Source organism: Pteronotus mesoamericanus, unplaced genomic scaffold, assembly GCF_021234165.1.
Source record: "Pteronotus mesoamericanus isolate MK-2021 breed Mesoamerican mustached bat unplaced genomic scaffold, CSHL_Meso_final scaffold_36, whole genome shotgun sequence".
Classification (NCBI taxonomy): Eukaryota; Metazoa; Chordata; class Mammalia; order Chiroptera; family Mormoopidae; genus Pteronotus; species Pteronotus mesoamericanus.
The window spans coordinates 22695288-22721868 of NW_026555313.1; the positions used below are offsets into that span (position 1 = coordinate 22695288).

Genomic DNA, 26581 nt, shown 5'->3' on the forward strand with positions numbered 1-26581 from the left:
TCAGTGTCTTCCAGGCTGGCCTGGGACTGAATCCTGAAACTGAGATATTTTCCTTAATTCTTTCATTCAACAAATATTTATTAAATACCCACTATGTGCCAAGCATTGTAGGAGACCCCAGGGATACAGCAACTATCAAGATAGCCATAGTCCCTCTAATTCTAGCCTGCAGTTTTGGTTTAGTTTATTATTTTCTCTTTCCTTCTCCTTTTCTCTTCTTTCTTTTCTCCTTTGTTTCCAAAAAGGTATGACATTCTTCTGTGTAACCACTATTCAGTGGAGAGCAGTTGAAAACGTATTAATTAAAGAAGTACTGAGCCCACCTCAGTTCAAAGATAAGGAATTCAAGGCCCCAGAAAATGTAAATTGTAAGCATCCTTTGTTCCTCTGTGTCTCAGCTTCTAGCATATTCCAGGTCCATCAAAGGCATACAGTCCATATTTGCTGAATTAGTAATAAACAAAGGGGACTTGCCCTCCCTACTTCAACCAATGCAACCATGGGGAAGACTCAGTGAGAATGAATGAGTTGACAGGGGAAGGGCCACTAAATGGATGTCCGTGATACCCCCTCAGCCAGCCCTTCTTGTAGCCTTCCGCATTTCAGCAAATAACCTCTTACCTGCTCACTGAAAACCCAAGAACATCCAATCCACTGGCAAAGCCTATTGCCTTTATCTACTCACATGCTGGATCTTTCCACGACCAGTCTCTTTCTCCCTCCTCTTATCCTCACTTTATCCAGCCATGTGGATCTCTATTCTGCTCCTCCAACACCAAGCTTACAGCTGCCTCCCTGCCTAACGGGCTACTTCATGTCATTCAAGCCTCAGCCCAGAGGCCCACCCTAACCATCCTAGCCCCTGTCCTAGACCTCCCACTCTAACCATCCAGCCACTGTCTCCTATAACCTGCTTTCCTCTCAGCATAGCACCCATCACTCTCTGATCTTTTCTTGTTTATCCATGCATGACTTGTCATTCCCCTGCTACTCCCCTTCACCCCCAATCCCTTCCCTACCTGAGGTAAGGGCAGGACCTCACCTGTCTTGCGTGTACACGTCTCTCATCCTGCTGCAATTATTTCTCATCTCTCTGGATCCACAATTCCTAGAGCAATGCCTGATACAACACAGGCACTCAACAAATATTTGTTTAATATAATATTTAAATATTGCCCTGACTGAGTGGCTCAGTTGGAGTGTTGTCCCCTACATCAAAATGTTGTGAGTTCGGTCCCCAGTCAGGTCACATACCTAAGGTTGAGGGTTCGATCCCAGTCGGGACATGTACAGGAGGCGATTGATTAATGTCTCTCTTGCTCTCTCTCTCAAATCAATAAATATATCTTTGGATGAGGATTTTTAAAAAGTGCTTAATTATTCAGTGCTACACATACTGGTTATCAGACAATCAGTATCAATCTTATTAACCCTTAAATTTGACTTAGACAAAGGACTTTGTAAACTGTTATATGCCATTTGTGTGTAGATTACTGCTGGTATTATCACCTGACTTAGTAGCCATAACAAGGCAGAATGGCCCAATTCATTCTCATCTCTATTCTGGAAATTGACGCCTATCCATGCCCTGGTGATGGTGGAGGAAAATAGCTGGAAACGTACTACAGTGCAGAGACCAGAGTTCAGTTCCATGCAGTAGTCACTTACCAGGTCTTTACCAGGTACAAGCCCAATGCAAAACATTGAGGGCACAAAGGCACTAAGAAACAGACCCAATGCCAGAGTAATGTAATAAAGTCCATACCAATGCTCTGGGAGCAGAGGAAGGAAGGGCACAGGACCAGGACTCAGTATGTGAGATAGAAACTATCTATCCACACAGTAGCACTCCGAAGTAGGTGTATTTTCCTCACTTTACAGATGGTAAACCGAAAGCTCGTAGAGGTTAATTATCTTACCCAAAGGCTCACAGTTAATAGGAAACAGAGCCTGTATTACAACTCAGCCCCTGCAGACTTAAGAGCCTGGCTGTCTCTGAGGCATCCCCTAGCCACCATGTCCTAGTGTCACCAAAGGACAAAGCCAGGCATAACCCTCCATCAGACTACAGAGTTTTGGAAGAAAGACCTCCCTTCTCCCGATGACTGTCTGCTGTGCTCAGCCATGGGAGCAAGCACCACCCGGGGGCCCCCTATATCTAATCTGGGGCACGCATCCATGGATTAGCAGACATACTCTCCCTCCCAAATGGGATTGGAAAAATCCCCACCCAGAAATGTCTAGGGTCCTATGGTTTCTCCACCTAGCACAAGAGCAGTCAGGTCTTCAACACAACAGCAGGCAAATCCCTGGGTGGAGACCTAGCTTGGGCAGATCTGTTGTTCCCCAGCCTGGGGATTCCAGGACCTGTGCCAAATTGGAAAAGGCAAGAGAGAAAAGAGAGGTCTTTGGAAGACACAAGAGCAAGGGAAGTATTATCAGAAAGCATGACTACTGGTAGCACCCTCTCCCTTACCCTTACCCTTGCAGAAAGGGGTACATGTACCCGGTATGCAAGCCTTTGTGTGTGGCACCTTCCCATATGTGCCCCTGTGTGACTGTGTGTATGCTAAGTGCACAGAAAGTGGTGTGACTAAGTGGAAGCGCAAAGTCTCGCATGTATTTGTGTATGTAGGTGTTGCTGGTGACATAAGACTACACTCACAGAAATGCCTTTGTGCTCTGGTGGTTTTTTGTGTTTGTTTGCTTGTTTGTTTTATTAGGTGTAATATACATTCAATGAAGTATTCAAATCTAAAGTATACCACTCGATTAATTTTTACATCTATATACCCCATGTAGCCAAGACTTAGATCAAGAACTGGAAGTTTTCGAACACTACAGAAGGCTCCATTATGCTCCTTCCAATAATCTTCCTTACCTCCCCAGTGGTGACCCCTATTCTGAATTCTGTCACCATAGATTAACTTTAACATTTAAACTTTATATAAATGAAATCATACAGACAATGCTCTTTTGTGTCTAGTCTCTTTCCTTCATTATTATGTCTGAGATTCATCCATGTGTCATTGCATTTGCGTTCTTTTGTTCTTGTCCATTGTCAAATAGTATTTCATTGTATGAATATACCAGTGGTTGATGTCTTAGGGTTTTTCCAATTTTTAGCTATTATGAATGAAGCTACTACAAGCATTCATGTACAGCTTTTTTGCCAAATATATGTACTTGTTTCTCTTGGCTATAATTATTGGGTCATGGAATCATAGAATAGTCATGTGTTTAGCTTTAGAAGATTCAGCCAAACTATTTTCCAAAGCATTTCCAAACTAATTTACACTCCCACCAACAATGCATGAGAATTCCAGTTACTCCACATCCTCATCAACACTTAGTATTGCCAGCCTTTTTAATTTTAGCCATTCTGGTGTCTGTATAGAGATATTTCATTGTGGTTTGAACTTGCATTTGCCTGATGAGTAATAACATTGAGCATCTTTTGGCACTAATTGATCACTGGAGTAACTCTTTTGTGAAGTACTATTTAAGTGTTTACAGAACCACATCTGTAAAAGTGGACAAATGGTCCTGGACAGATGGCTTGGTTGGTTGGAATGTTGTCCTGAACACCAAAAGGTTGCAGGTTCAATTCCCAGTCAGGGCACTTACCTAGGTTGCAGGTTTGATCCCCGGTCAGGGTGTGTATAGGAGGAAACCAATCGATGCTTCTGTTTCTCTCTCTCTCTCTCTCTCTCTCTCTCTCTCTCTCTCTCCTCTTTTTCTAAAACAAATGAAAACATATCCTTGGGTGAGGATTTTTTAAAAAGTGGACAAATGATTGACAAAACAAACAGTAGAGCAGAATCATCTTAAGAAATTCAGCAATATACACAACAAGCCAGCAACCAGTCATTTCTACAATTGCTAATTATTTGCTACAATTAGTAAACTAGTTGTACCAGGATATATAGATGTATAACTGAATTTTATATTTTGAACCAATTATTTGGATATCACAGAGACCCTCCAACTTAGATTCAAGCAGGGAGAAGGGAATGCAAAGAACCCAGAGCCTCCCCTGGCCTGTTAACCTCAAGCTGAGAGGTTTCTCCTTCAATTCACTAACTGATTTTCCTTCACTTACAGGATCCTGATAGTGATCAACCCCTGAACGGCCTTGGTAAGCTCAGCTACCACATAGATACTAACCCCTCTTGCATGGCCCTCACTACTACCTCCAAGTGCTAAATGCTGTGGGAGACATCCATCTACCCATCCGTCCATCATTCAACAGCACTATTAAACAACTATAAGATCCAGAATTCATTCTAGAACTAGGAGGCATGGTCTCTGGGGAGAAAGGACCAACAAACCTAAAACCCCAAGGGCAATGATTCTTCAATTCACTCATTCAGTTGCTCATTCTCACATTCATTCAACAACACTGTGAGAGTCTGCCCTGTGCCAGGCCCCAGGCTGGGCCCAGGGACACAGTAGTAAATAAGACAGCCAAAGTCCTTGTCCTTGGGGAGTTTACATCTGATCATGCTGCCCATGAACAAACTGGACAAAAGTGTTTACACTGGTAGAATAGAAAATGTCAGGGTTTGTCTGATTTATGGGAAAAAAAATAAGTGAATAGAAAAAGTATTCCCAAATTTAAGGGTTTTCTTTTTCCCTCCCATTTCATTTTCTTAAACCACTGACACCTACTCCTGATAGCCTGCTGCATCAGCAAAATGAGTGGGCAGAACAAACTAGATGATCAGTAAGGAAATGACCAATCTCGCTTACTTTGACAGCTTATTTATTTCAGGGATGCAAATTAATGATCACAAATGATGTAATCTTCAGCAAGTTTTATACTTTGGAATTTCAGATATCAGTAGGCCAAAGTTTCCCTAAAGTACACCAGATGTCCTAGTGCTCCTCTACCTGGGTGGGCCTGAGAACTGCCAACCCAGAAAACAAGTTAAATTTTCTACCAGTGCCCGTGGTGAAGGGTGCTCGGAAAGGGGAGATCAGTGCCAAGTGATGAGAGATAGTGTCATGGGTCAGACAGATTTTGACAAAAGCCCTATAGGTGTACACTGTGAGAAAACAGAAGGAAGGGATGAGGGTCTCAGTGGTGGAGGGGAGAGTGGGAGCAAAAACTCAGAGGAAAGAATGAATACAGGCTGCATGAAAACAAGAAGTAAACCTGTCTACGTAGAACTGGTGGTTGACAAGGACTAGCAGGGGGAAGCCCACTTAGCTAGGAGAGTCAGGCTAAATTCCACTGGCTTTGAAAGTCCTGAGTAGAGGTGGTCCAGATATGGAGGTCATGGGGACCCCTTGAAAGTTCTGGAGCAGGGAAGTGATGAGATGAAAATCTGGCAGCATTGGGCAGGACTGGCTACAGGAAGGAACAGTGGCAGTAAGGAAGGCTATTCATAGTGCAGAGGGTTCATTAACTTAAACCAAGTATGAGACAATATACCAGGAACTTCATGATGATGTTCTCCCTGAGAACATCAGAAAGGCAGAGACATTAGGCCCTAGACACGGGAACTTGTCAAGGGGCTCCCAAAAGGTCATTGATCTTTGAGAAAACGAGTCAACCTTTTGTCCCCAGAGGCAGGTGCTCAATAAATAAATCATGCATGCATGAATGAATAAAATGTCACTGTGTTCATCGCCACAAAAATGAGGACAGTTTTGAACACTGACTGCTGGAACTTTAAAAGCAATATCTGCTAACTTTATTGGTAACCTACTATATGCCAGGTTCTGATAACAACAGGCAATGCCAGCCCACACCCTCAGGGTCTGCGCTCTGTATCTGAGGTTTAAATTCTCCATTTGGAGAAAACACAAAATTCTCTATGCTTTCCCTATCAGCAGGTTCAATAATATCAGTACTTATTGGGCACTGGGCTCTGAAAGGGTACCATTCCCTGATTGTGAAGAGCTGAGGAAAGAGATAGAGACAGACATAACTAACCATCATGATTAAAGGCAGAATAAAATCAGACCTGTAAGAAAGATGGAAGGGATGTGCTTAGGAGAATAAGCAAAGAATAATTCCTTTATCCATTCAACAAATATTCATTGAATGTCTATTGCAAACCAGGCACTGTTCTAGACACCAGGGAGTTGGCAGTGAACAGAACAGAGAAAAATCCCTATCTTCATGGAGTCTTCATGTCAGGCAGGAATGGGAGGGTATAGAAAAGATACAAAATAGGTAAAATATACAGTATATTAGAGGCGATATGTGTTTTGGGAAAGAAAAAAAAAAACAGAAGGAGGACAGGAAATGTTGGAAGATTGCCTTTTCCAACATTTCCAAATAGGGAAGTCAAGGAAGACCTGATAGAGAAGGTGGCATTTGAAGAACAATTTGGAAGAAGTGAGGAAGCAAGCCATGTGGAAGTGACCAGGAAGAGAGCCTACCTACTGCTTTCTAGGGATTCTCAGTCTTCCTGTGACTCGTGCCTCAGTTCCCCCTGGAAAAGTCCTCGTGGCACCTCCCCAGCTTATTACCTGCAAGAAGAGGGGACACAGATAGGGACACTGAGATAGGAGAACCTATCTCTCTCTCTGATGCTTCCTGAGCTTTTACCATCTCTGTGGATAACGTGTGAAATAAACAATGCAGTTAGTATGGCCTCTGCTTTAAGTATCAGTGAGCTCCCACCTGGTCTCCCGGGTCCCAGACTCTTGTTTCAGTCCATCTCCTCACTGATGAAAGATGCATCTTGCTAAATATTGACATGATCACGTGTTTCTGTTGCTCATAGCTTTCCAGGGCTCCTCACTGTCTTCAGGATAAAATCCAAACTGCTAGCGTTTTATTCAAGACTCTACCAACTGACTTTGCCAGTCCTGCCTTCACAAATGCTGTCACCCACCTCACATCCCAGGCCCACCAGGAGCTCATCATCCCTACCTCAAGGTCTTTGTCAGTTGGTCTAGCTCCTCCTTCTCCCACCTCCACCTACAGAGGCCCATTTAAGTGCTTTAAAGTGTCCACAGTGGTATTGTCAATTGTGTCTCTGTTTGCCTATCCCCCCAAAATGTAATCTCCTTAAAGACAGGGACCATTCTAGAGACTTGCTGGATTTTGAATTGAATTGGAGATGCACTCATTCACAGGTATTTAAATCTCTACTAAGCACATAATGTAATAGAGGCTCTTGCCTCCTTGAGCTTACAGTTAAATCAAAAGATAAGCCAGGAAATAAGGTAAATGATAGTAAAATGAATGGGTCATGCCTCTCTAGGGCAGAGGCAGGTCAGATGGACAGGGTGAAACATCCTTAAACATAATAAGATAAGACAAGGATAAAAGCACCATGGTCTGGAGGCTCCTTTGAAAGGCTCTTATGAAATGGATAAGCCTGGGTAGTGCAAGGAGGTGACCGTGTGATGATGAAGCTAAGCTTACTCTGAAGGAGCAAACCCCACAACGCTAACTAAAACTCTCCCTAAAGCAATTTTGTGGCTCAGCGCCAGGGGCCAGAGGCCGCAGAGACTGTGCGCCTTGGAAGAGCCTGTGGAGGTCTCCAAGTGCTCTCCACAGGCTCTTCCCCTCCACTTCACAGATGTTACCCCTCTGCGCAAACCCCGCACTTCCCTGGAGACCTTCAAAAAAGTGAGGATCCCCATCATCGCAGCACTGCTGAGCCTGGCAATCATCATCATCGCAGCTGTCCTCAGTAAGTGGCAACCCCTACCCCCACCTTCACACATTCATTAATGCCTCCACCTACACCTTCACCCCACAGTAAGTGGCATCTCCCATGCACCCCTCCTCTATCCTCACCTCAGAGTGACACCTTCACCTTCCACCCTTCTACCCCATCAGAGTCACTGGCTGGTGTTCTCCTTAGTGCTTTGTATCCACATGTATATATCCTCTGCTTTGGAGGGAGCTTCCTCTAAGAAAGGAGAAGATGAACTCAGCCCCCATCTATCCCAGATGATTTTTTTCTATAGAGAAAGCACAGTTGCATATGTTATGAACCTACACAGGTCATTTTCAGGGGCAGCCATGCCCCTTGCTTCCTCCGTGCCATGTCTGCAGACTGGGAGCTGAGTGGATCTGAGCAGCCATACTGGCTAGAAAAGCAGGGAGCATTTATGCTCACGAGGAGGGGATAAAAAAAGAGAGGAGGCATCAGGGGCCACTCAGATAGCGCCCCTTCCCACCTTTAGCTCTGTCTTCATCAGGGTCAGTGCCTGGGACCCCATGTGATCTTGAGTAGGCCACTCTGTGACAGAAAAAAGTAAAGTGAATGAGGAGGGATTCCCACAGTCCCCCGCTTTCAGCGCCCACATCCTGTGATTAAATCCTTGCCTTCACCTCCCCCCATAGTCATAGCAGGTCACTGCCCACAGCTTCACACAGCAGGTAAAGAAGAAGGGATCAGACTAGGAAATACCTGGGACAAGGAACCTGGCACTGTCATTTACAACTGTGTAACCTTGAGTAAGTTCCTCAACCTCTCTTAACCTTGGTCTTCTCACCTATAAAATGTCCTGCCTCCTTCAGAAGGGCATCAGAGAATCAGTGAGATCATGTGTGTGAAGTACCTGGATAAAAACCAGGTTGTGCAGAAGTGTGGGCCATTGTGCAGTGTCCAGAGATGTAAACGAGGTCACATACTTGTCAACTGGCCAGAATGGGCTTTTCAGGAGCCTGCACTTGTAACTATGGTGGTAGTTCCACCAGCCACAGCCACCACCTCACTGAGGACACTCAGAAATAATCTGGTCCAACACCTCACTCTCCACTTTAGCACGTTGGCTCAGAGAGGAGGCATGGGAGCTGTGGACAGCTGAGACAGGCCCCCAAACCCCCATTTGAGCATGTCCATTTCCACCTGTGGTGACAGAAATACAGATCCAGAAATCCAGAAATCAGAAATACATAACACAAACACCACCTGATCCCTGAAAGTCCTGCCGGGCATGAGATGCAGAGGACCCCAAATCCTTTCTTTTTAACCGTGGCTGGTATGGTTGACCAAAGTGGTAATGCATTTGCAGCAGCAGTAGCAGACTTGCCATCCTAAGCCTGTTTTGTTCAGACTAATATTAAAACGAGCTTCCTTTCTGAGTGTGTGCCCCACCACAGTGGAGAACGAAGTTCCAAATTCACCCACAGGAAGCCAATGCAGATCTAGTCCATAATTTAGAATTGAGCTCTCCCAGTGTGGCTTCCATGCCATAAGCCCCCCTCCCCGGGTTTGACAACCAGAGGAGGTAGTGTGAGCTCCCTGCCTGGGCTAGGCTCCCTTAACTATTGGCTTCTAGGGTCTCAACTGGTGGCATTCTGTCCTGGCTTTGTCTCAGGAGGCTAGAGTGACTCTGCCTTACCCAGGCTCCTGACCATGAACTTAAATCTGAAGGTCTAGGAAATATTTGACCTGCTCCTTCTCCCTTGCTTCACTCAAACCAGGAGAATCAGGGCCAGCAGGTAACATCCTGAGATCCCTCAGGGAAAATGTAAAGAGACAGCAAAGAGGTTTGAAGCTAGACAGACCCTAATTGAAATCCTGGTTCTACCACGTAAGTGCTGTGTGGCATTAGGAAATAAACCCTAAATCTCTAACCTCAGTTTCCTGATTTCTAATGCACATTAATAATGGTACATGTCTTCTAAAGTTGTGGTCAGGATTATGTGAGGATCACAGAAAGCTCTTTGCAGTGATAAGGGTTGGGAGGGGGCATCATCAGACTTATTGCCACCACTCTTGGGGCCAGCTGGGAGTGATGCTGGACTACAGAGGAAAGCTTCAGGCCAGGGAGAGTTCAGGGAGGCAAGAGGAGCACTTCCTGCCAGGAGAGTTTAAAGCAGTGTTGAGATTTGTATTCCCTGAGGAGTTAAAAACACTAGACTCATTGCCGTCACCCAAGACAGAAGAGAAGCAACAGAATTTGAAGACAGCAGGCAGAAGACAAAACAAAACACCAACCTCTCAGTGAGTCTTTCCACCCCACATAAAAACACCTAATCCTAGAACTGCACTTGATAGTTATGAGCCACTTTCACAACCACCAGCTCACCAAATGTTCTCAATAATCGTGTGAGGTGGTGTTAACATCTCACTGTACAGATGAGGAAACTGAGCCCCAAAAAGGGTAAGAGATTGATCTAAAATCACCCAGTAGGTGGCAAAGCCAGCATTCAGGTCTTCAGACTCCAGATCCAGTGTGTCTCCCCCGTCATCAAAGGTACTGTGCCAGCACCTGGGGGTGAGACCCTGGGGCAGGGGACTGTTACCAGATGGCTCCCACACACATTATCTCTCTTAATTCCTCAGCTACCTTTGGGAACAAGACAGGTTTTATTATCTCAAGTTTACAGATAAAAAACTGAGGCTCAGGACCAAGTATACCAGCTACTACATGGCATAACTGGGCCCAGAACCAATATCTACCTGCCTCCAATATCTTCAGGAAAACACAGCCCCTTCTGCCCCCAGCTGCCTGCTTGATCCTGTCTTCTATGTCCCTCTCTGCCCTTGCCTTCCAGTCAAGGCCATCCTGGACAACTACTACTTCCTCTGTGGGAAGCCCTTCTACTTCATCCCCAGGAGGCAGGTGTGTGACGGCCAGCAAGACTGTGCCTCAGGGGAAGATGAGCAGTACTGCGTCAAGAACTTCCCTGACGAAGGGCCTCCAGTGGCAGGTGGGTCCAGGGGCTGAGGAACCAGGTAAGCGGGCTCGGCAGAAAGTCAGCTCAGGTTCTACTGTTCCACTGCATAGCACCTGCCACCTGACTGTTTCCATCCCTAATGTAAGGTTCTTTTTTTTAAATCATGTTTATTCCATTAGAGTTGTCTCAATTTTTCCCCCTTTGCCCTCCCCACCCATCCCACCCCACCCCCCCACAGTCAATTCCCACTCTGTTGTCCATCTCCATGGGTCATTCATACATGTTCTTTGTTTAGTTCCTTCTCCTTCTTTTCACCATTGTCCTCCTTCCCCATCCCCTCTGGTCACTTTCAGTCTGTACCAAGTTTCCATGCGTGTGGTTTATTTTGTTGAATAGATTTAATTCATAGGTGAGATCATATGGTATTTATCTTTCATTGACTGGCTTATTTCACTTAGCATAATATTCTCCAGTTCCATACATGTTGTTGCAAAAGGTAGGAGTTCCTTCTTTCTTTCTTTCTTTCTTTCTTTTTTTTTAGTGCAGATTGATTTTATTTATTTTTTTAAATGTTAAGATCCATTATAAAATATTTAAAAATTTAAATCCATTATAAAGTCTCAGTAATCATGACAGCTGCACAGAAATAATCAAGTAGGTCAATGAAATAAAATGAGCATTGTAGAAACAAATGTATATATCTAACAATGTAATGTATGATTAAATTGATATTTCAAATCAATGGGGAAAGTGAGCCTTATTCAACAAATAAGGTGCATGGACCACTTGAAATTACTTATTTATTACTTGAAATAAAACAAATATAGAGCCCTACTTCGCACATTATACAAAAAAATATTCAGGTGAGTTAAAAGTCAATATAAAAAATCTAAGGAATTTTTGGAGAAAATACAAAATAATATTTTTCTTACCCTGAAGTAACATATTCAAATCCAGAAGCTATAAAGTAAAATATTGACAATATGACTATATTAAACATTTAAAACTATACAGTAATATACATATAAAAAAATTGAAGGACAAGTGATAGAATAGGAAACTATTTGCAACACATCTAAAAAAGGGATAATAGTTTGTGTTTTTTATTTTTTAGGGGAAAAAATTCTATGAACATTTAATCAAAAAATGGATAAAGAATACCAAAAAGTCATTTAAAGCTTTTTTTAAAAATAAGAGAAATAGGCAAGAAATATACAAGAACAGGTTAGTTTCAACAAATAATAAAGTAACAAAATAACACATCATTGTCACAATCAGATTAATAAGTATTAAAAATATTGGTAATATCAAGTGATATTGGTGACTGTGAAAGGAACCAGGTTTTCATAGACTCTTTTTTTTTTCTTCTTAAATCCGTCCCTTTAGCATATTTTGGAATGCTGGTTTGGTGGAGGTGTATTCTTTTAGCCTTCTTTTGTCTGGAAAACTCCTTACTTTGCCTTCCATTTTAATGGAGAACCTTGCTGAGTAGAGCAGTCTTGGTTTCAGACCTTTGCTTTTCATTATTTGAAATATTTCTTGCCATTTCCTCTGGCTTCAGGTGTTTCTGTTGAGAAGTCAGCTGCTAGCTGCGTAGCTCCCTTATATCTTACTACCTGTTTTTCCCTTGCTGCCTCTAGGATTCTCTATTTGTCTTTGATATTTGCCATTTTAATTATGATTGGGCCTCATTGAGTTCCTCTTGAATGGGACCCTCCGTGCCTCCTGGACTTGTGTGACTTTTTCCTCCAATGAGGGAAGTTTTCCATCATTACTTTTTCAAACAGGATCTCTATCACTTGTTCCTCTTCTTCTCCTTCTGGTATCCCTATTATATGGACATTATTACATTTTGGGTTGTCCTGCATTTCCCTAAATGCCTCTTCTTCTTTTTTTTTTTTTTTTTTGTCTTTTTTTCTTTTCTTGCTCTTTCAGGGAGCTTTTTTCTACCTCGTCCTCCAGCTCGCTGATTCGGTCCTCAGCTTCATCTAGCCTGCTTTTGATATGTTCTTCAATTCAGAAACTGTATTCTTCATTTCTTCATTTCCTCTTGTCTCTTATTGATAGTTTCTATGTCATTTTTCATGCTGATATAGTTTGCAGTAAGTTTCTCGTAGTTTCCCTGTAGTTTTTTGTAATTCTCTCTGAGCTCACTGAGCTCATTGAGCTTCCTTAGAACCATTGTTTGGAACTCAATATCTGATAGTTTACTTGGCTCTATTTCATTTAGTTCCCCTTGTGGGGATTGCTCCTTTCCCTTTGAGTAGGGGGTATTTCTTTGTCTTCCCATTATTTGTGAGACTCTTCTTTTTTGCTTCTGCTTCTTAAGTTGATCTGTCTTGATTTCCTGACTTTGTGGTATGGACTTCTATGGTAGGAGACCGCTGTTTTTCTTTCTGGGTCTGCCTCTGATGATGTCAGATGTTGGCCCTGTCTGACCTAAGACAGTCAGTTCAAGACTTCTAGTAATCTATTGTCTGTGGCTGTCTCCTTCAACTGTTAATCTAGTAACTCTGCACTCAGCAGGCCAGCTTAGAGACACTAAGGGTGGGGCAGAGTCCCTCCTAGGGGTAGGGTTGTTGGGTCCTCTCACTCTACCACCACTCAGGGGCGTGGTCTGCCTGAGCCAGATGGCTGCTGCCATACAGGGAGTCAGCACTGGAATCCCGCCAGCTACTCTCTCAGTTCTCTCCCCAAAGCCTCCTTCCCCAGTCTCTCCTCAGGTGTCTCCAGCCCACTCCGCCCCCCGCATTTGTCAGAGCCCAGGGTAAGTGGCTGCAAATAAAAATTTATGTGTTGGCCCTTTAAACAGCTCTTTGCGTCTCCAGCCTCCTGTCTCTGGCAGAGAGCAACGCTGCCACTTTTCACAGCTGGCTGTTATCTGTGTACTTTTTAGGCTCTCGTGCTGGAGGCTGGAGATCCCCACTTATGGTTTAGACCTCACTCATCTCAGGGGGATCCAATTAGCCGTTTCAACATCCTTCTGGTGCTGCCACCCGTTGCTAAAGCAGGTGCTGCCTGCTCGAGTCTCTACCACACTCCTTACCAGCTAGGTTGTGCTAAAGCTGATTTTTCTGTCTGTCCGAGGTTATCAGGCTCCTCTCTTGCTATTGTTCAGTTGTTTGTTCCAGGTGATTTCTCCACAATTTAGTTTTAATTCCAGGTTGGTCAGGGGAGGAGGTCAGTGTGACTTCCACTCACTCCTCTGCCATTTTGATTCTCCTCCCTAATATAAGCTTCTTGACAACAAGACCACATCTCGTTCACTAGATCCCAGTACTTAGTATGCAGCAAATGCTCAGTAAATATTTGGTGAACAAATGTGGACCAAAGGAAACAGAAAATTATAACTGAGTCTGCGCGTTTCTGCTGTGCCTGGGTGAAACTGAGGCAGAGAGTTGGATTAGATGACCTTGACGAGTTCCTTCCTGTCTGTTATGTCAAGAAGACCAGAAAATATAGGAAGGCCACTAATTATCTATTGATCTTTCTAGTCATTGGGTAAGTATTTACTGTAACATGCTATATAACAAGACTGGGCTTGGTCCTTCAAAGAAATATGAGATATTTAAACATAAACACCCATGTTCTTTCTTGGATTTAGCTAGCCCCACTTGATCCACCTAGCATCTGGGCTCTGGAAAAAAAAAAAAAAAAGACAGCCCAGGCTATGGGTGAGAGGGGCTTCTGAAGAGAAGGGCTGAGTGACTTCTTGCATATTTGCTTTTTCTTTTTAAATCAGATGTCAAACGCCTAAGGGTACCTGCCACTCTACTGCCAATAGTACTTCTCACTCAACCTCTCCCATCTACCCTGACACAGAGAAGGGGCAGGCCACTCACTGAGACGTTTCCCCCAGCCATGAAAACTGTGTGAACTGTGGGTAAGGGCCATGAGAACAAAAGGAGGAGTTATTAATAACTATGCCAGAGCAACAAGTCAAAATGAAGGATAACCCCAGGACATTTGGTCACCCTAGCTACTGTCAACACAAGGCTCAATCAAGTGAAGTCAAATGGAGGAGCTACCCTTGAGGTTAAAAGGGTCGATGTTCTGCGATGCTCCCCAGTTCTGAGTAGGGAGAACTCAGCTGGTCTCATGAGGAATTCTGAGGGAAATGGGCCAGATGGGCCCCTGCAGCTGACCCAGTTTCCTCCCCTTCCAGTCCGCCTCTCCAGAGACCGATCCACCCTTCAGGTGCTGGACCCAGCCACAAGGAACTGGGCCTCTGTCTGTTTCAACAACTTCACAGAAGCTCTGGCCCAGACAGCCTGTGGACAGATGGGCTTTGACAGGTACCCAGCCCAAACCTCTGGAGGCAGTTACCTCACCCCTGGGACCTCTCTCCTTTACAGTATTCCTTCCTCTTTTGCCCTTCTTCCCCATTTCCTTCTTTCCTAAAAATATAGGTGTGGGCATCAGTCAAAATTGTTTTAATCCCAGCACTTTCACTTACAAAGTAACGTGAAGTTCAGTCTCTAAAACCTCATTTTGCTGAAGAGTTAACTGGGAAAATAATGCCAGCTTCATAGGGTATATATGAGGTGCCAGTGACAGAATGTGTGCTCCCGCCCCCACACACACACACAAGTTCACCTCCTTTGTAATCCTTTCCTTCCTTTCCTCCCCACTCCCCATTTCTTATATTAACACGATGCATCCCTGCCCCAGAAGATGAAAATCTTGTTGGTTAAAATTTGATTTAAACAAACCTGATTTCCTTGGGGTTCCATCAGCAATCCCAGCCCTCTCGGCAAATTCAAAAGCAGTTCCAGATCTTTAATGATGAAGATGTATCTAATTATAATAAAGTTAATTAGCATTATGTATTTATATTCATTTGATCTTGGCAAAAATAAAAAGTGTAGTTATCTATTTTAGTAATAAGTTTGGAAAAAGAAAGTAATTTCTTTGGGCACTAGCTGGGAGAGAGAGGGCTGGAATTTGTGCCCAAGACCCCTAATTCCTGGGCATTAGGAGTTCTAGGAGCATTTCTGTTTCTACTTTGGATCATTCTCTTTTACCCTAAGGTTTCATGTATAAAAGGAGTAGGAGGGACAGTTGATCACTCAGAGAGCCTAACTGGAGAGGATGGGGAAAATTCCATGTATTCAGTTGCAGGGTGGTATAATCTCTCCCTGGCAGGCCCCAAATTTCATAAATCCAGGAAACTGCACCCAGAGACTAGGCAGAAAAAAATAAATGCTAAGCAGACACCATCAATCAATCATAGAATTCTACCATCAATCCCTAAAGCAGCTTCAAGGTTCTCTTCAGTAAATTCTCCAGGCAGCCATTATTAATCCATCAGACCTGTTTGCCCACTGCTCTCTGGCAGTCCAGATTCTGCTGCTCTCTACCCTTCATGGGGTGCAACTCCCAGCACCCTCTGGAGAGGACAGCCTGCCTTCATTTTCGAGGACAGCTGGGAAGGCTTGCCCTGCCCCTGCTATATTCTCCCCTTCTCCTGTAGCCACCCCTCCTCCATGCTACCATCCAGCCAATTGCAGAATCAGCTGTACCCGGCAAGCAGGCTGTGGCTTGATCATGAAAATAGGGTGTCCCTAAGAGCTCTTAAGGTAATAGCCTCCTGGAATCTGTTCTCCTGGAGCTCCAAACCACCTGGCTCTTGAACTCCTACAAAATCAAAGCTGGTCAGAAGTATTCATCAGGATGTAATCAGTGAATGGAGGTTAACTTTTCTGGGACTTTCCACTTCTATCTGGGTTTCAGATTTCTCTATTTTTCTTCTTCCAGCTGCATAAGAGGTCCTTCTTGTCCCAGCACCACAAAACCCTAGATGGTGAGAAGTGGGGGGGACTCCAGAGATCATCTGGTCCACCTGTCGTTTTACAGAAGGGGAAAGTGAGGCTTAGAGAGACCCAGAGAAAGGGTGTAACCTGTCAGGCTAGTGTTAGATCCAGGACAAGCACCTAGATCTTGAGGGCTCTTAACACAAACCTGAGTACTGCTAGGCTCCAGCCGTCCCAGATGTAGTCCACCAAGCAGCACCAAATTCCTGGCTGGAAGTGTGAGAATTATCATTCAACCAGTGCCATGGGTTGGTCTGAGCCCTGTATGCAGAGCTTGTCCTAGTGTGACTGGATAAGGAAAGATGCAAGAGATGGGAAAGAGTACAGGAACAATTGGAAAGATAGGATTAATCATGGAAGTCTTCCTGGAGGAGGAAGACTTAAACCCAATGTTTGAAAGGAGATAAACATGGATTAGCAGAAAATAAAAATGAGGGTGGTCCAAGTGAGAGAAATGTTTATCTGGACTCATGTGAAGACTGATCTCATCCTGTCATAATCTCCTAGTGGACAGTAAATGTACCTCCACTACCAAATTCAGAGTTCATGCCTTCGAGAACCAAATATCCACATTCCAGCTCCCTCCAAGATAAAGGAGAGCTAACCTGGGTTCTTCCTGGGTACCTTTGCCTCCTTGTTTCCCTTGCTGTGAAACAGAAGAAACTGCTGGGACATTTGAAATAGGGAAAGAGCTGGGAAAGTGTGTCCCTAAAACTTCTCCAAAGCTCTGGGTCCTGGATTAAGCCTCCCTTCCCAAGTATGCAAGACCATGACAACATCATGCCCAGAGTTGAATCCTGGGGTGCAAAGGGAAGGTCTCGTCATATAGAAAAGCAGGCACCACCCTCACTGACAAATAGCACTTCCACTTCCCTGCTATGCCCCACCATTCACAGGGCAGGATAATCTCTCCCTGGCAGGCCCCAAATTTCATGAATCTAAGAAACTGCACCCAGAGACAAGGCAGAAAATAATAAATGCTAAGCAGACACCATCAATCAATCACAGAACTCTCCCATCCATCCCTAAAGCAGCTTCAAACTTCTCTTCAGTAAATGCTCCAGGCAGCCATTACTGATCCATCATACCTGTTTGCCCATCCTCTGCCACCCTCTCTCCTGAGTGTGGGCTAGTCTCACTATCTTGTTCTAAGCTCCTGCCCTAACTCATATATATATCTCTCTCTCTCTCTCTCTCTCTCTCTCTCTCTCTCTCTCTCTCTCTCTCTCCTCTCTCTCTCTTTCTCTCTCTCTCCTGACATGAGCAGCAAACCCACTTTCAGAGCTGTAAAGATTGGCCCAGACCAAGATCTAGATGTTGTTGAAATCACAGCAAACAGCCAGGAGCTTCAGGTGCAAAATTCAAGTGGGTAAGTGAGAGGATGTCCTCTGTCCCACACATGGTGGTGCCCTCAGGGCTGTAGCCAGCCCACCCTGAACAGATGCAGCAAGGGCAATGTAAGCCAGACAACAGGTAGAACTCCTGGCCAGGCAGACTGTTAGACACCAAGAGTGAAGAATCACATTTCTAGGAGATTTCTTGTGTGTTGACTCTTTTTTTAATACAATGGACAGCTGGACAAAGTATGCTGTCCACACCTTGGTGGCCTTTCTACCAGTTGAAGAGCAAAACTATTTATTTTTCTACTGCTTTATGTTCCTTATTAAGCCCAACAGGGAGCAATCCAAAGGCTTCTTTGTCCTTCCCTGCCACTCACCCATGCCACAGTAAGACCTCTCCACGCTCCCAACTCTCTGGAGCAGAGACTACAGACGTTTGTCTTTGATCTATTCCTATGCCTCACTACCCTGAATTAGAGCATGATATCTAAATGAAAACTGTCACCTGCAGCAGAGTGGCTCAGAGAGGATGCTGGCTGGCTTCTTAGCATTCAGGGATGTGGCTGAGTACTGCTTATTTATCAAAGAGTAAATCTTGAAAAGGATGGGGATAGGAGCAGAATGATCATTTGTCTGTTATTCCATTGAAATCCCATTCTTCTGTTTGGCAAGCCTGCAAAGCAGCAGACACTGCTCCAGGCTCTACTTTCTTCCATCTCAGACTACCAAGAGCCCACCTTGGGCTCTGATTCAGTCAGGACCCAGCACAGTGTAGATGCTTGTCACTGGGGGTGTTAAATCCAAGCAAATTAAATCAAACTAAATTGAGTGGTGATACAGCTTCTATACAGCCCCCCTATGCAGATTCCATATTTCCCAGGTTGGGAGGGGACTTGACTCAGTACTGCCAGAAGATCTGAGTTCCTGCCTCCCAGCCAAGGGAGGAGCAGAAAACACAGGGCCCTGTGTCTCCCTTCTAGACCCTGTCTCTCAGGCTCCCTGGTTTCCCTGCACTGCCTTGGTGAGTATGCCCCAGCTCTGAGGGTTTGGATCCTGGGCTAGCAATGAGCATGAAGAGAGACCTTCACCCACATTCCTAAATCTCTCAGACTCCACGTTTCACTCTGTTTTTGTCCCAGCCTTACTTCTTTGGGCCTTGGGCTTGTAGGTCAATGCTCTTTCAGGTGACCGATATTAAAGAACTTCCTCCTACCATCCACATATAGCTCCACAATCTGAGTGGAGACCTGGGAGACGGAGTAGGAAAACTGGAAAGGGTAGGACTGGGCCCCTACCCTTCTTGTTCCTGGTCAGGGCCCACATAACTTCCTTTGTCACAGTCAGCTCAGTTATCTAATATTGGGTTATCCACATTCAGTTTAGCAAAGAGTCAGCTTGTTTCTAGTCCTCTCAGGTGCTGGTTGGAAATAGAAAAGTAAAAGAACTGGCCACTCTCCTCAGGAGGTAATAACTAAGCAAAGAGAGAGATGGAAGGTCACATGTGGAAAGTACAAAACTGAGAGAAGTCATAGCTGACATGCTAAAGAGAGAGCTGCACAGTGGGTCAGTAGACCTGAGCACCAGTCCTACTGGCTTCCAGTGTGACCTTGAGTAGTTCACTTGACCTCTCTGAGGTTAATTTTCCCAAGAAGCCCTTTAGCCCAGCTGCCCAAGAGGATGCCAGGAGCCTCCCGTCCCCAACCCTAACAGAAGAGATCAGAAGAGAAAACAGGTATTGTGGCCCAGCTCACTATACCAGCCTCATGGGAGAAGTACTGAGCAAAGCCCAGAAGAATGAATGGAAACTAGACAGCCAGAGAAGAGAAAGGCCATCATCACTGCCTTTCTAGTTCAGCAGTGTATGTGTTTCCTTGTTGGAAATTAAGACTTTTAGTCATCATCGTGTGACTACCCACAATAGCCAGGATGTGGGGACTAACACATGGTGACTAGTGAAAGAATGAATGAATGAACAGTCACATCATCTGATGTGCTGAGCTGAATAGCGCTGAAGTTACAAAGAAGCTTAAGTCACAGATGCTCCCGTGAGGAGCCTTAGGTCTCACAGAGAAGATAAGACAGAAGCATGACAACAATGAAAGGCTGGCCAACACACAGGGCAGACTATAGTAAGTCCAAGAGAGGGAACTCCCCAAGGAATGGATAGCTGGGAGGTGGTGCCCAGGATAAATATTGAAGAATGAGCTGGAGGCTTCAGGAGGAGAGGGATCATGTCTCTTTTTCTGTCTTCTCCATCATTCCCTTCTTAACATCCCTGAGAGACGGTAGGCACTCACTACAAACTTGCTGAATGAATCAATGATTTAGATAAACAGAAGAGGAGATAGTATCTCATAGACAGGGGCTTTCTTGAACAAAAACAGAATGACTTTTTAGGGACTTTAGGGAGATTGATTTGGCTAAATGGAAACTTTATGTAAGGACAGCAAGAGGCTGCCAGGAGGAGTTTAAACTCTACCCTACAAACAAAGAGGGGTGCTAAGGGACTTTGAATGAGTGAGTGAGGTAACATGTAGAAAGCACTGTTTGGAATTCAATGGTGTTGGTCAAGTCCCTGGCTAGCATAGGCCCAAAATGGGTGGTAGCATTTCTCCTTTAGAAGCCATAGGGCAGTGACTGCCAGAGGATTGAAGAGGCTGAGAACAGAGCAGGGAGATGGAACTGGAGGTTTTTATAAGATCTCAAGAGTCAGATGTGAAAGCCAGGACAGTAAGATGTGAAAGAGAATAGGATGTCAAATTGGGAGACTCACTCAGCAGGGGGAAATAGGCTTGGAGAAAGGTGACTTTAGGATGGGAAGAACCAGTTTTTGAAACTTTCTTCCCACTTCTGACTCCCAAAGCAGCCTGTGGGTGTCTGTGTGCTGTTACCCAGTGGGAGTGGCCGGGGGACACTCCACCTGGGTGAGACTTTCATAATTCCGCATCACCGTTTAGTTTGAAGGTCATAAATTCTCAGCACAATGGACATACCTATGGTCACAATATAAACTCCTAAGCACATCCAAAGCTGAAAAGAAAGAAGACTAGGGGAAAGCCCGTGGTTTAGGCTTTCCTATGAATCATTCAAAATTGACCTGATCCTTTTCACCACCAGCCCCATTCATAACAGTCTGCTCAGGATAGACTTTGGGCTCTAAGGAGAGGCAGCCCTATCTCTCAAGAGCCTGACTCCTACTTTCTCCCTCCTTCCTGCTGAGCCCAGCCTGTGGGAAGAGCCTGAAGGCCCCTCGGGTGGTGGGAGGGGAGAAGGCCTCTGTGGATTCTTGGCCTTGGCAGGTCAGCATCCAGTACAATAAACAACACATCTGTGGAGGGAGCATCCTGGACCCTCACTGGATCCTCACAGCAGCCCACTGTTTCAGGTAAGGCTCGCTCTGCAAAGAGGCCTTGTGGGAGCCAAAACCATGGAGGAGCCCTGACTGGTGTCACTCACTGGGTTGGGCATCATTCCACAAGGCAAAAGATCACCAGTTCAGTTCCTAGTCAGGGCACATGCATGGGTTGCAAGTTCCGTCCCCAGTTGGGGCACATGCAAGAGGCAGCCGATTGATGTTTCTCACTTCAATGTTTCTCTCCCTCTTTCTCCCTCCCTTCCCCTCTCTCTAAAAATAAATAAATAAAATATATTTTAAAAAAATAAAGAAACCATGGAGGGGCCTGAGTGCCTGGCTCCCTATCTCCTGACTTGTGTTCTGTGGCCCTCACTCTCCCTTACTCTGCCCTTAAAAACTATGTCCTAGGTTGTGGTCACCCCAATAAGATGATAGACATAATATCCCCCTAACTGTGGGGGGTCTGAGCAGAGGATGGTGGCCACCAAGCTTGACCTGTTCCAAGTTAGGAGCCATCAGAAATCCAGTGTCCTCAGTCCACTCCATATCATTTACTTCACAAAACTCTTCCCGTATGTCTGAGAACTCTCTCCCTCTTTGCTAGTCTTCCAGGAAGTATTTCTAGGGTCTAGAGTCATTGCCACTCCCTTGCTGTGTCCAGAAATTTAAGGAAAAAAAAGTATAGATTTCCTTACAGGCCAGCAGAGAGAGTTCCGCCCCCTCTCCTGGGGAAGGACCACTTCTAGACCTTCTTTACTTTTATTCATTCATTTGGGGAACATCTGATGAGCCCTACTAGGGACCAAGTATTATATTATTAGGGTCGTTGCTGCCTTAGAGGAACTCACAGTCTAGGCCAATGATTCTTAACCTTTTTGAGAATCTGACAAAAGCTATAAACCTTTCCTGGAAAACCATCTGGTGTTGGAAGGAAGAAAGACAAGTACATAACATAAGTGGTCACAATGCAAGTACTGCATGAGTGCCAATGATAATGAACAACATTGCAGAAGATAGTGCCAAGTCACCAGAGCTCAGGCACTGGGAATAGCCCCTTCCAAAGACCTCCAATTAGAAGTTTTCTTGAGCAGGTTTCACTGGGGAAAAAGGATCGAATCCTCTTTTAGAATTTGATCTATAGTGGATGATTCCTCAGACTGTCCCCTCTCCACCACCCTGCCTATACCATTATTACCTCTTAAGGCAGGGACATCCAGCACCCCAACCCCCAGGGACCTGGGGACCAAACCTTTGGCAAAGCCTACTCATACTTGGCTCAATCCCTAACCCCACTGTCTCTGCCCCCAGGAAACATCTTGATGTGTCTAACTGGAAGGTGAGGGCTGGCTCAGATAAAATGGGCAACTTTCCATCCCTGCCTGTGACCAAGATCTTTGTCACTGAGCTCAACACCACATATCCCAAAGAGAAAGACATTGCTCTTGTGAAGCTTCAGTACCCACTCACATTCTCAGGTAAGAAGTGGCACCTGGAAACAGAGCCCCTTAGGTTAGGTCATATTCCCTCTCTGCCACTAGCTCATTAAGTGTCCTTGAGCTCATTACTTCTCCTCTCAAGACCTCAGTTGCCCATTTGTTTCCAGCAAATATACCAGCCTAACACCACGAATGCTAAACACCTCCTCCAGCTGTTAGCTGACATCCCACCCCATCCCCTGCCAGAGCTTCTGAGGTCTACTGTTCTCTCCATGTAGAGCATCTTAAGTGAGGACCATAAATTCATCCAGTCTTGGAGCTGTGAGATCATCTAGTCCACCCTCCACCACTGAACATTGCCAAGAACCTGCACAGTATCCTGCCAAGCAGTCACTGTACCCATTTACTCTCCTGCAGGGTCATGGAACTCACCACATTAAGGCAGCGCATAGAATCTTGGAACATCTCTGGTAGCTGGCTCATGCTTATATTGTATTTAGACCAGTATTTCCAAATGTTGGTTCTTGGGGAAAAGAAGGTTCTATTCTCAAATAAATTTGGAAAATATTTTTATACTTTAGCTCTCTTTTATGGAGCACATTAGTATATTAAAGATGTGAGAATTTTTAATTTTTAAAAGAATTGGTTTTATGGTGCTTAACCCACATTTTCTAAATGTATTTGACCACAGAACCCTTTTTCTCCTGCCACTTCTATTAATACCCTATGGAATGTGTGTTACAAAAGGCTTACCCACCAGGCTGTGCTGAACATTGGGTCTCCTTTTCTTCCCTGCTCCTGGCAGACACAGTCAGACCCATCTGCCTGCCCTTCCCTGATGAGGAGCTCACCCCAGCCACCCCAGTGTGGGTCATCGGATGGGGCTTTACAGAGCAGGGCGGAGGTAAGTCTTCGGCTCAGGACCACAGGGCAGAGGGAGTAGCAATCAAAGGTGATGGGAAGGAGGAGCATCCTTCAGAAAAACCCATCCTGGAAATCCAAACACCAAGGTTCCTGATAACCCAGAGAGTTATCCTGGATGGGGGGAGAAGGCAAGGACAGGAATGTGAGTATATTTTCAACTTCCCAGGGAAGATGTCTGATGTACTACTTCAGGCATCAATCCAGGTCATTGACAGGACTCGATGCAATGCAGAGGATGCATACCAGGGGGAAGTTACAAAGGAGATGCTGTGTGCAGGCATCCTGGAAGGCGGCACGGACACCTGCCAGGTGAGGCCTCCAACAGTCATGAGGGAATCCTATGGGTAAGGAAGTAGGTCCTAGAGAGACAAAAGTCCAAAAGCTGAATGCCCCTCATGAAGTCTTGCATATGATTGGCACTCAATGTGTAATGAAGGGAGGAAGGAAGAGAAACAGGGAAGAAGAATTATATCAGCTACAGATAGGGATAGATGGGCAGAGACAAGCAAAAGATTTAAAGTGTATATATGTATTTCACATACAAAGGCGATGTTACTCTCCCCACCCACCCTCATTCCCCCATCATCTAGAGGAATATGAGCCTCTTGAGGATAAGAATTCCAGGTCATTTTCTCTGTAACTGCCTTTAAGCTACTGAACTGCACTAGAGAAAACTTATCTCATGCTGGATGAGTCCTGGTTCTATGTCCTCTGACCCACCCCAGAGGATCTTCTGAGACATTCTCATGAAACCCCTGAACCTATTCCCACCTCCAGTCTCAGTCATTCAGTTCTTTTACTCAGGCAACATCTCTTAGTTGTGTCTCGAATGCCAGGTAAGTGCTGGGCTTGGAGACAGTGCCTTCCCTCAGGGAGCTCACCGTGGGGAACAGAGGTGCAGAAACAGCAGTCTGACCACTGTGTTGTTGGGTTTTGAGGGAAGAGGCCTCAAGGGCTATAGGAGCTGGAAAGATAGATGCCCAAATAAGTACACTTTCTACTATCTGAAATTTTTTTATCTGTCTTGTGTGATTGTTTATCCCCCTCTCACTCTTTCTTTCTCTCTCCCCTTCTCTCCTCCAATTGATTATAAGCTTCCTGAAGACAGAGAGCTTTGTTCTTTTCATTGATTGAACCCAGTTATCTAGAACACTGCCTAGCATGAAATAGGCACTCCATAGGTGGTTAAACACATTTGGGAAATATGATATTAAACAAAGAAAACCAGACTTCTTGCTGCAGAACCCCTTAGAGCCTTCAGTCGGTTGGTGTGAGTTGTGGATTACAAGAGGGGCTATGGGCATACCCATGACTTACTTGACCTGTAACAGAACGCTTCTGCCCCGAAAGAGGATATTCTAGGCTGCAGGAACAGTCTGAGCAGGGGGAGCAAGGCAGGCCAGCAGACGGAGCTGGGGCAGTGCAGGAAAACAGATGGGCCAGTGCAGGGAGGGGAGGAAGGAGAAGCCCACCCCTCCACCTCACCCCATCTGCCCTACCCAGCAGTCCCTGCTCTGCCCTCTCACAGGGTGACAGCGGTGGGCCCCTGATGTATCACTCTGACCTGTGGCAAGTTGTGGGCATCGTGAGCTGGGGCCATGGCTGTGGGGGCCCAAGCACCCCAGGAGTATACACCAAAGTCACAGCCTATCTCAACTGGATCTACAGTGTCCGGAAGGTGAGCACGTTTGCCCTACCTATTGTGCCCTCCCTTCCTTCCTCTACTCTTAGGACACTCAGTCATCCTTAGGTTTAATTTCAGTGGCTCTGAGACCATTCATATCCCAAATAATTTTCCCTACCAGAAAGTAACAGCCTGGGCTTCCACCATTAAGAGCTGAAATTCCTTAGATCAGTAATCCCCATTAAATGCAAATACTTTAGAATATGGGACACACCCAGCCTTATCATTGTGTACTTTCTGACAAAATGATACTATCTGGTAAGTCCCAGAGAATGGATTCTGATGAGAAGAAGGGAAGAAAGGCTTATGAGGCTTCCCTACAGGGCAGAGGAGCAAAGAGCTCAGGAAAGGAAGATTAATTGTACACACATCACTGCTTTGTCCACTTTCAAATCATGATTCTCTCTTTGTTGTTCTCTTATTTTAGTCTGAGCCATGATGCCGCTGCCCCTCCACAGTGCTGGAAACTTCTTCCCCCCTTGTCGTGACCAGCTGGGGATCTCCTAGAAGTCAGACACAGAGAAAGAGCCCCCTTGGGCACACCTCTCCATCCACAGCTTCAGCATTTCTTGGTGTAGCAAAGGGCCTCCATTCCTGAAAGAGATCTTGTAGCCCACACTCTCAAGAGGAAGTCAGCAGGCCCAGTACAGCTGATCCCTGGTGCTCCCAGTATCCCAAGGAGAGAGACACAGTCCACTGAACTGGCTAGTCTCTGAGCCAAGGTCTCAGAAGGCATTGCTGAGCTCAAAGGAACATCCCCGCTCTACTAAATAGAAGTAGACTCTCTGGTGAAAGCCCAGATCACCAAGAGCTAGAATGGAGGGAGGAAAGGGTCTGAACCAGCCTTCTCTTTCTCCACCCATCCCCAAGTCTATCTGGACAAGAAACCAGTTGTAATGTGAAATGCACTGTCCTGCTATTGTCACAACTACCCACATTTACTGTTTTTGCTACTGTTACCTATATGGCCACTTTTATTAAACAGGTATGTGAAGTCTTTGACGTAGTCTGACTGGATTGCTTAATAAGGACTGAGTTAGGGCTATTGAACCACAATCTTTCTCCTTTGACCTGGGTAGGGACAGACCTTGGGGAGACAACTAATTCTCAGAGTAGAGGCTTAGAGAAAAGGAAACAGAGAGACCAGAGCTGCTGAATGGGAGCAATAGTGAGCTGCAGGCTGGGGAAACCACAGTGAGCAGGTCTATTTCCCACTCAGGCTGTCTCCCATTGCCGTCCTCCCTTCCTACTGGCTGTGGCATCAGCCATGGGACAGAGATAACCTGTGGCTCAGGAGGGTGATGATTTAGGCATTCAAAGATGAGGTTAAGTTATGTCTCTTCAAGTGGCTGGGAAAAAACAATGTACCTCTGAGTCCTAACTTCTATGTACCTAGCGAGCCCTGGGTGTGGTTTTTATCATTTAT

The 26581-nt window shown here is 45.2% G+C and overlaps 1 protein-coding gene across 1 annotated transcript; it reads left to right on the forward strand.

The window, feature by feature from the left end:
- The first annotated feature begins 2500 nt into the window (after positions 1-2500).
- Positions 2501-25634, forward strand: TMPRSS4 (transmembrane serine protease 4). The gene is made up of 13 exons (XM_054592621.1): positions 2501-2509; positions 4105-4138; positions 7545-7658; positions 10481-10636; positions 14769-14898; positions 17699-17785; positions 18737-18777; positions 20982-21141; positions 22420-22586; positions 23353-23451; positions 23638-23780; positions 25000-25149; positions 25583-25634. The coding sequence occupies exons 1-13, from the start codon at positions 2501-2503 to the stop codon at positions 25592-25594; spliced, it is 1302 nt and encodes a 433-aa protein (XP_054448596.1). The 3' UTR covers positions 25595-25634.
- Positions 25635-26581: the final 947 nt, after the last annotated feature.

Bases quoted from the DNA above. Each gene is read 5' to 3' on its own strand.
- TMPRSS4 (XM_054592621.1), top strand. The intron at 4,139-7,544 runs GTAAGCTCAGCT...TCCACTTCACAG, and splicing joins TCAACCCCTGAACGGCCTTG to ATGTTACCCCTCTGCGCAAA. The intron at 23,452-23,637 runs GTAAGTCTTCGG...TCAACTTCCCAG, and splicing joins CTTTACAGAGCAGGGCGGAG to GGAAGATGTCTGATGTACTA.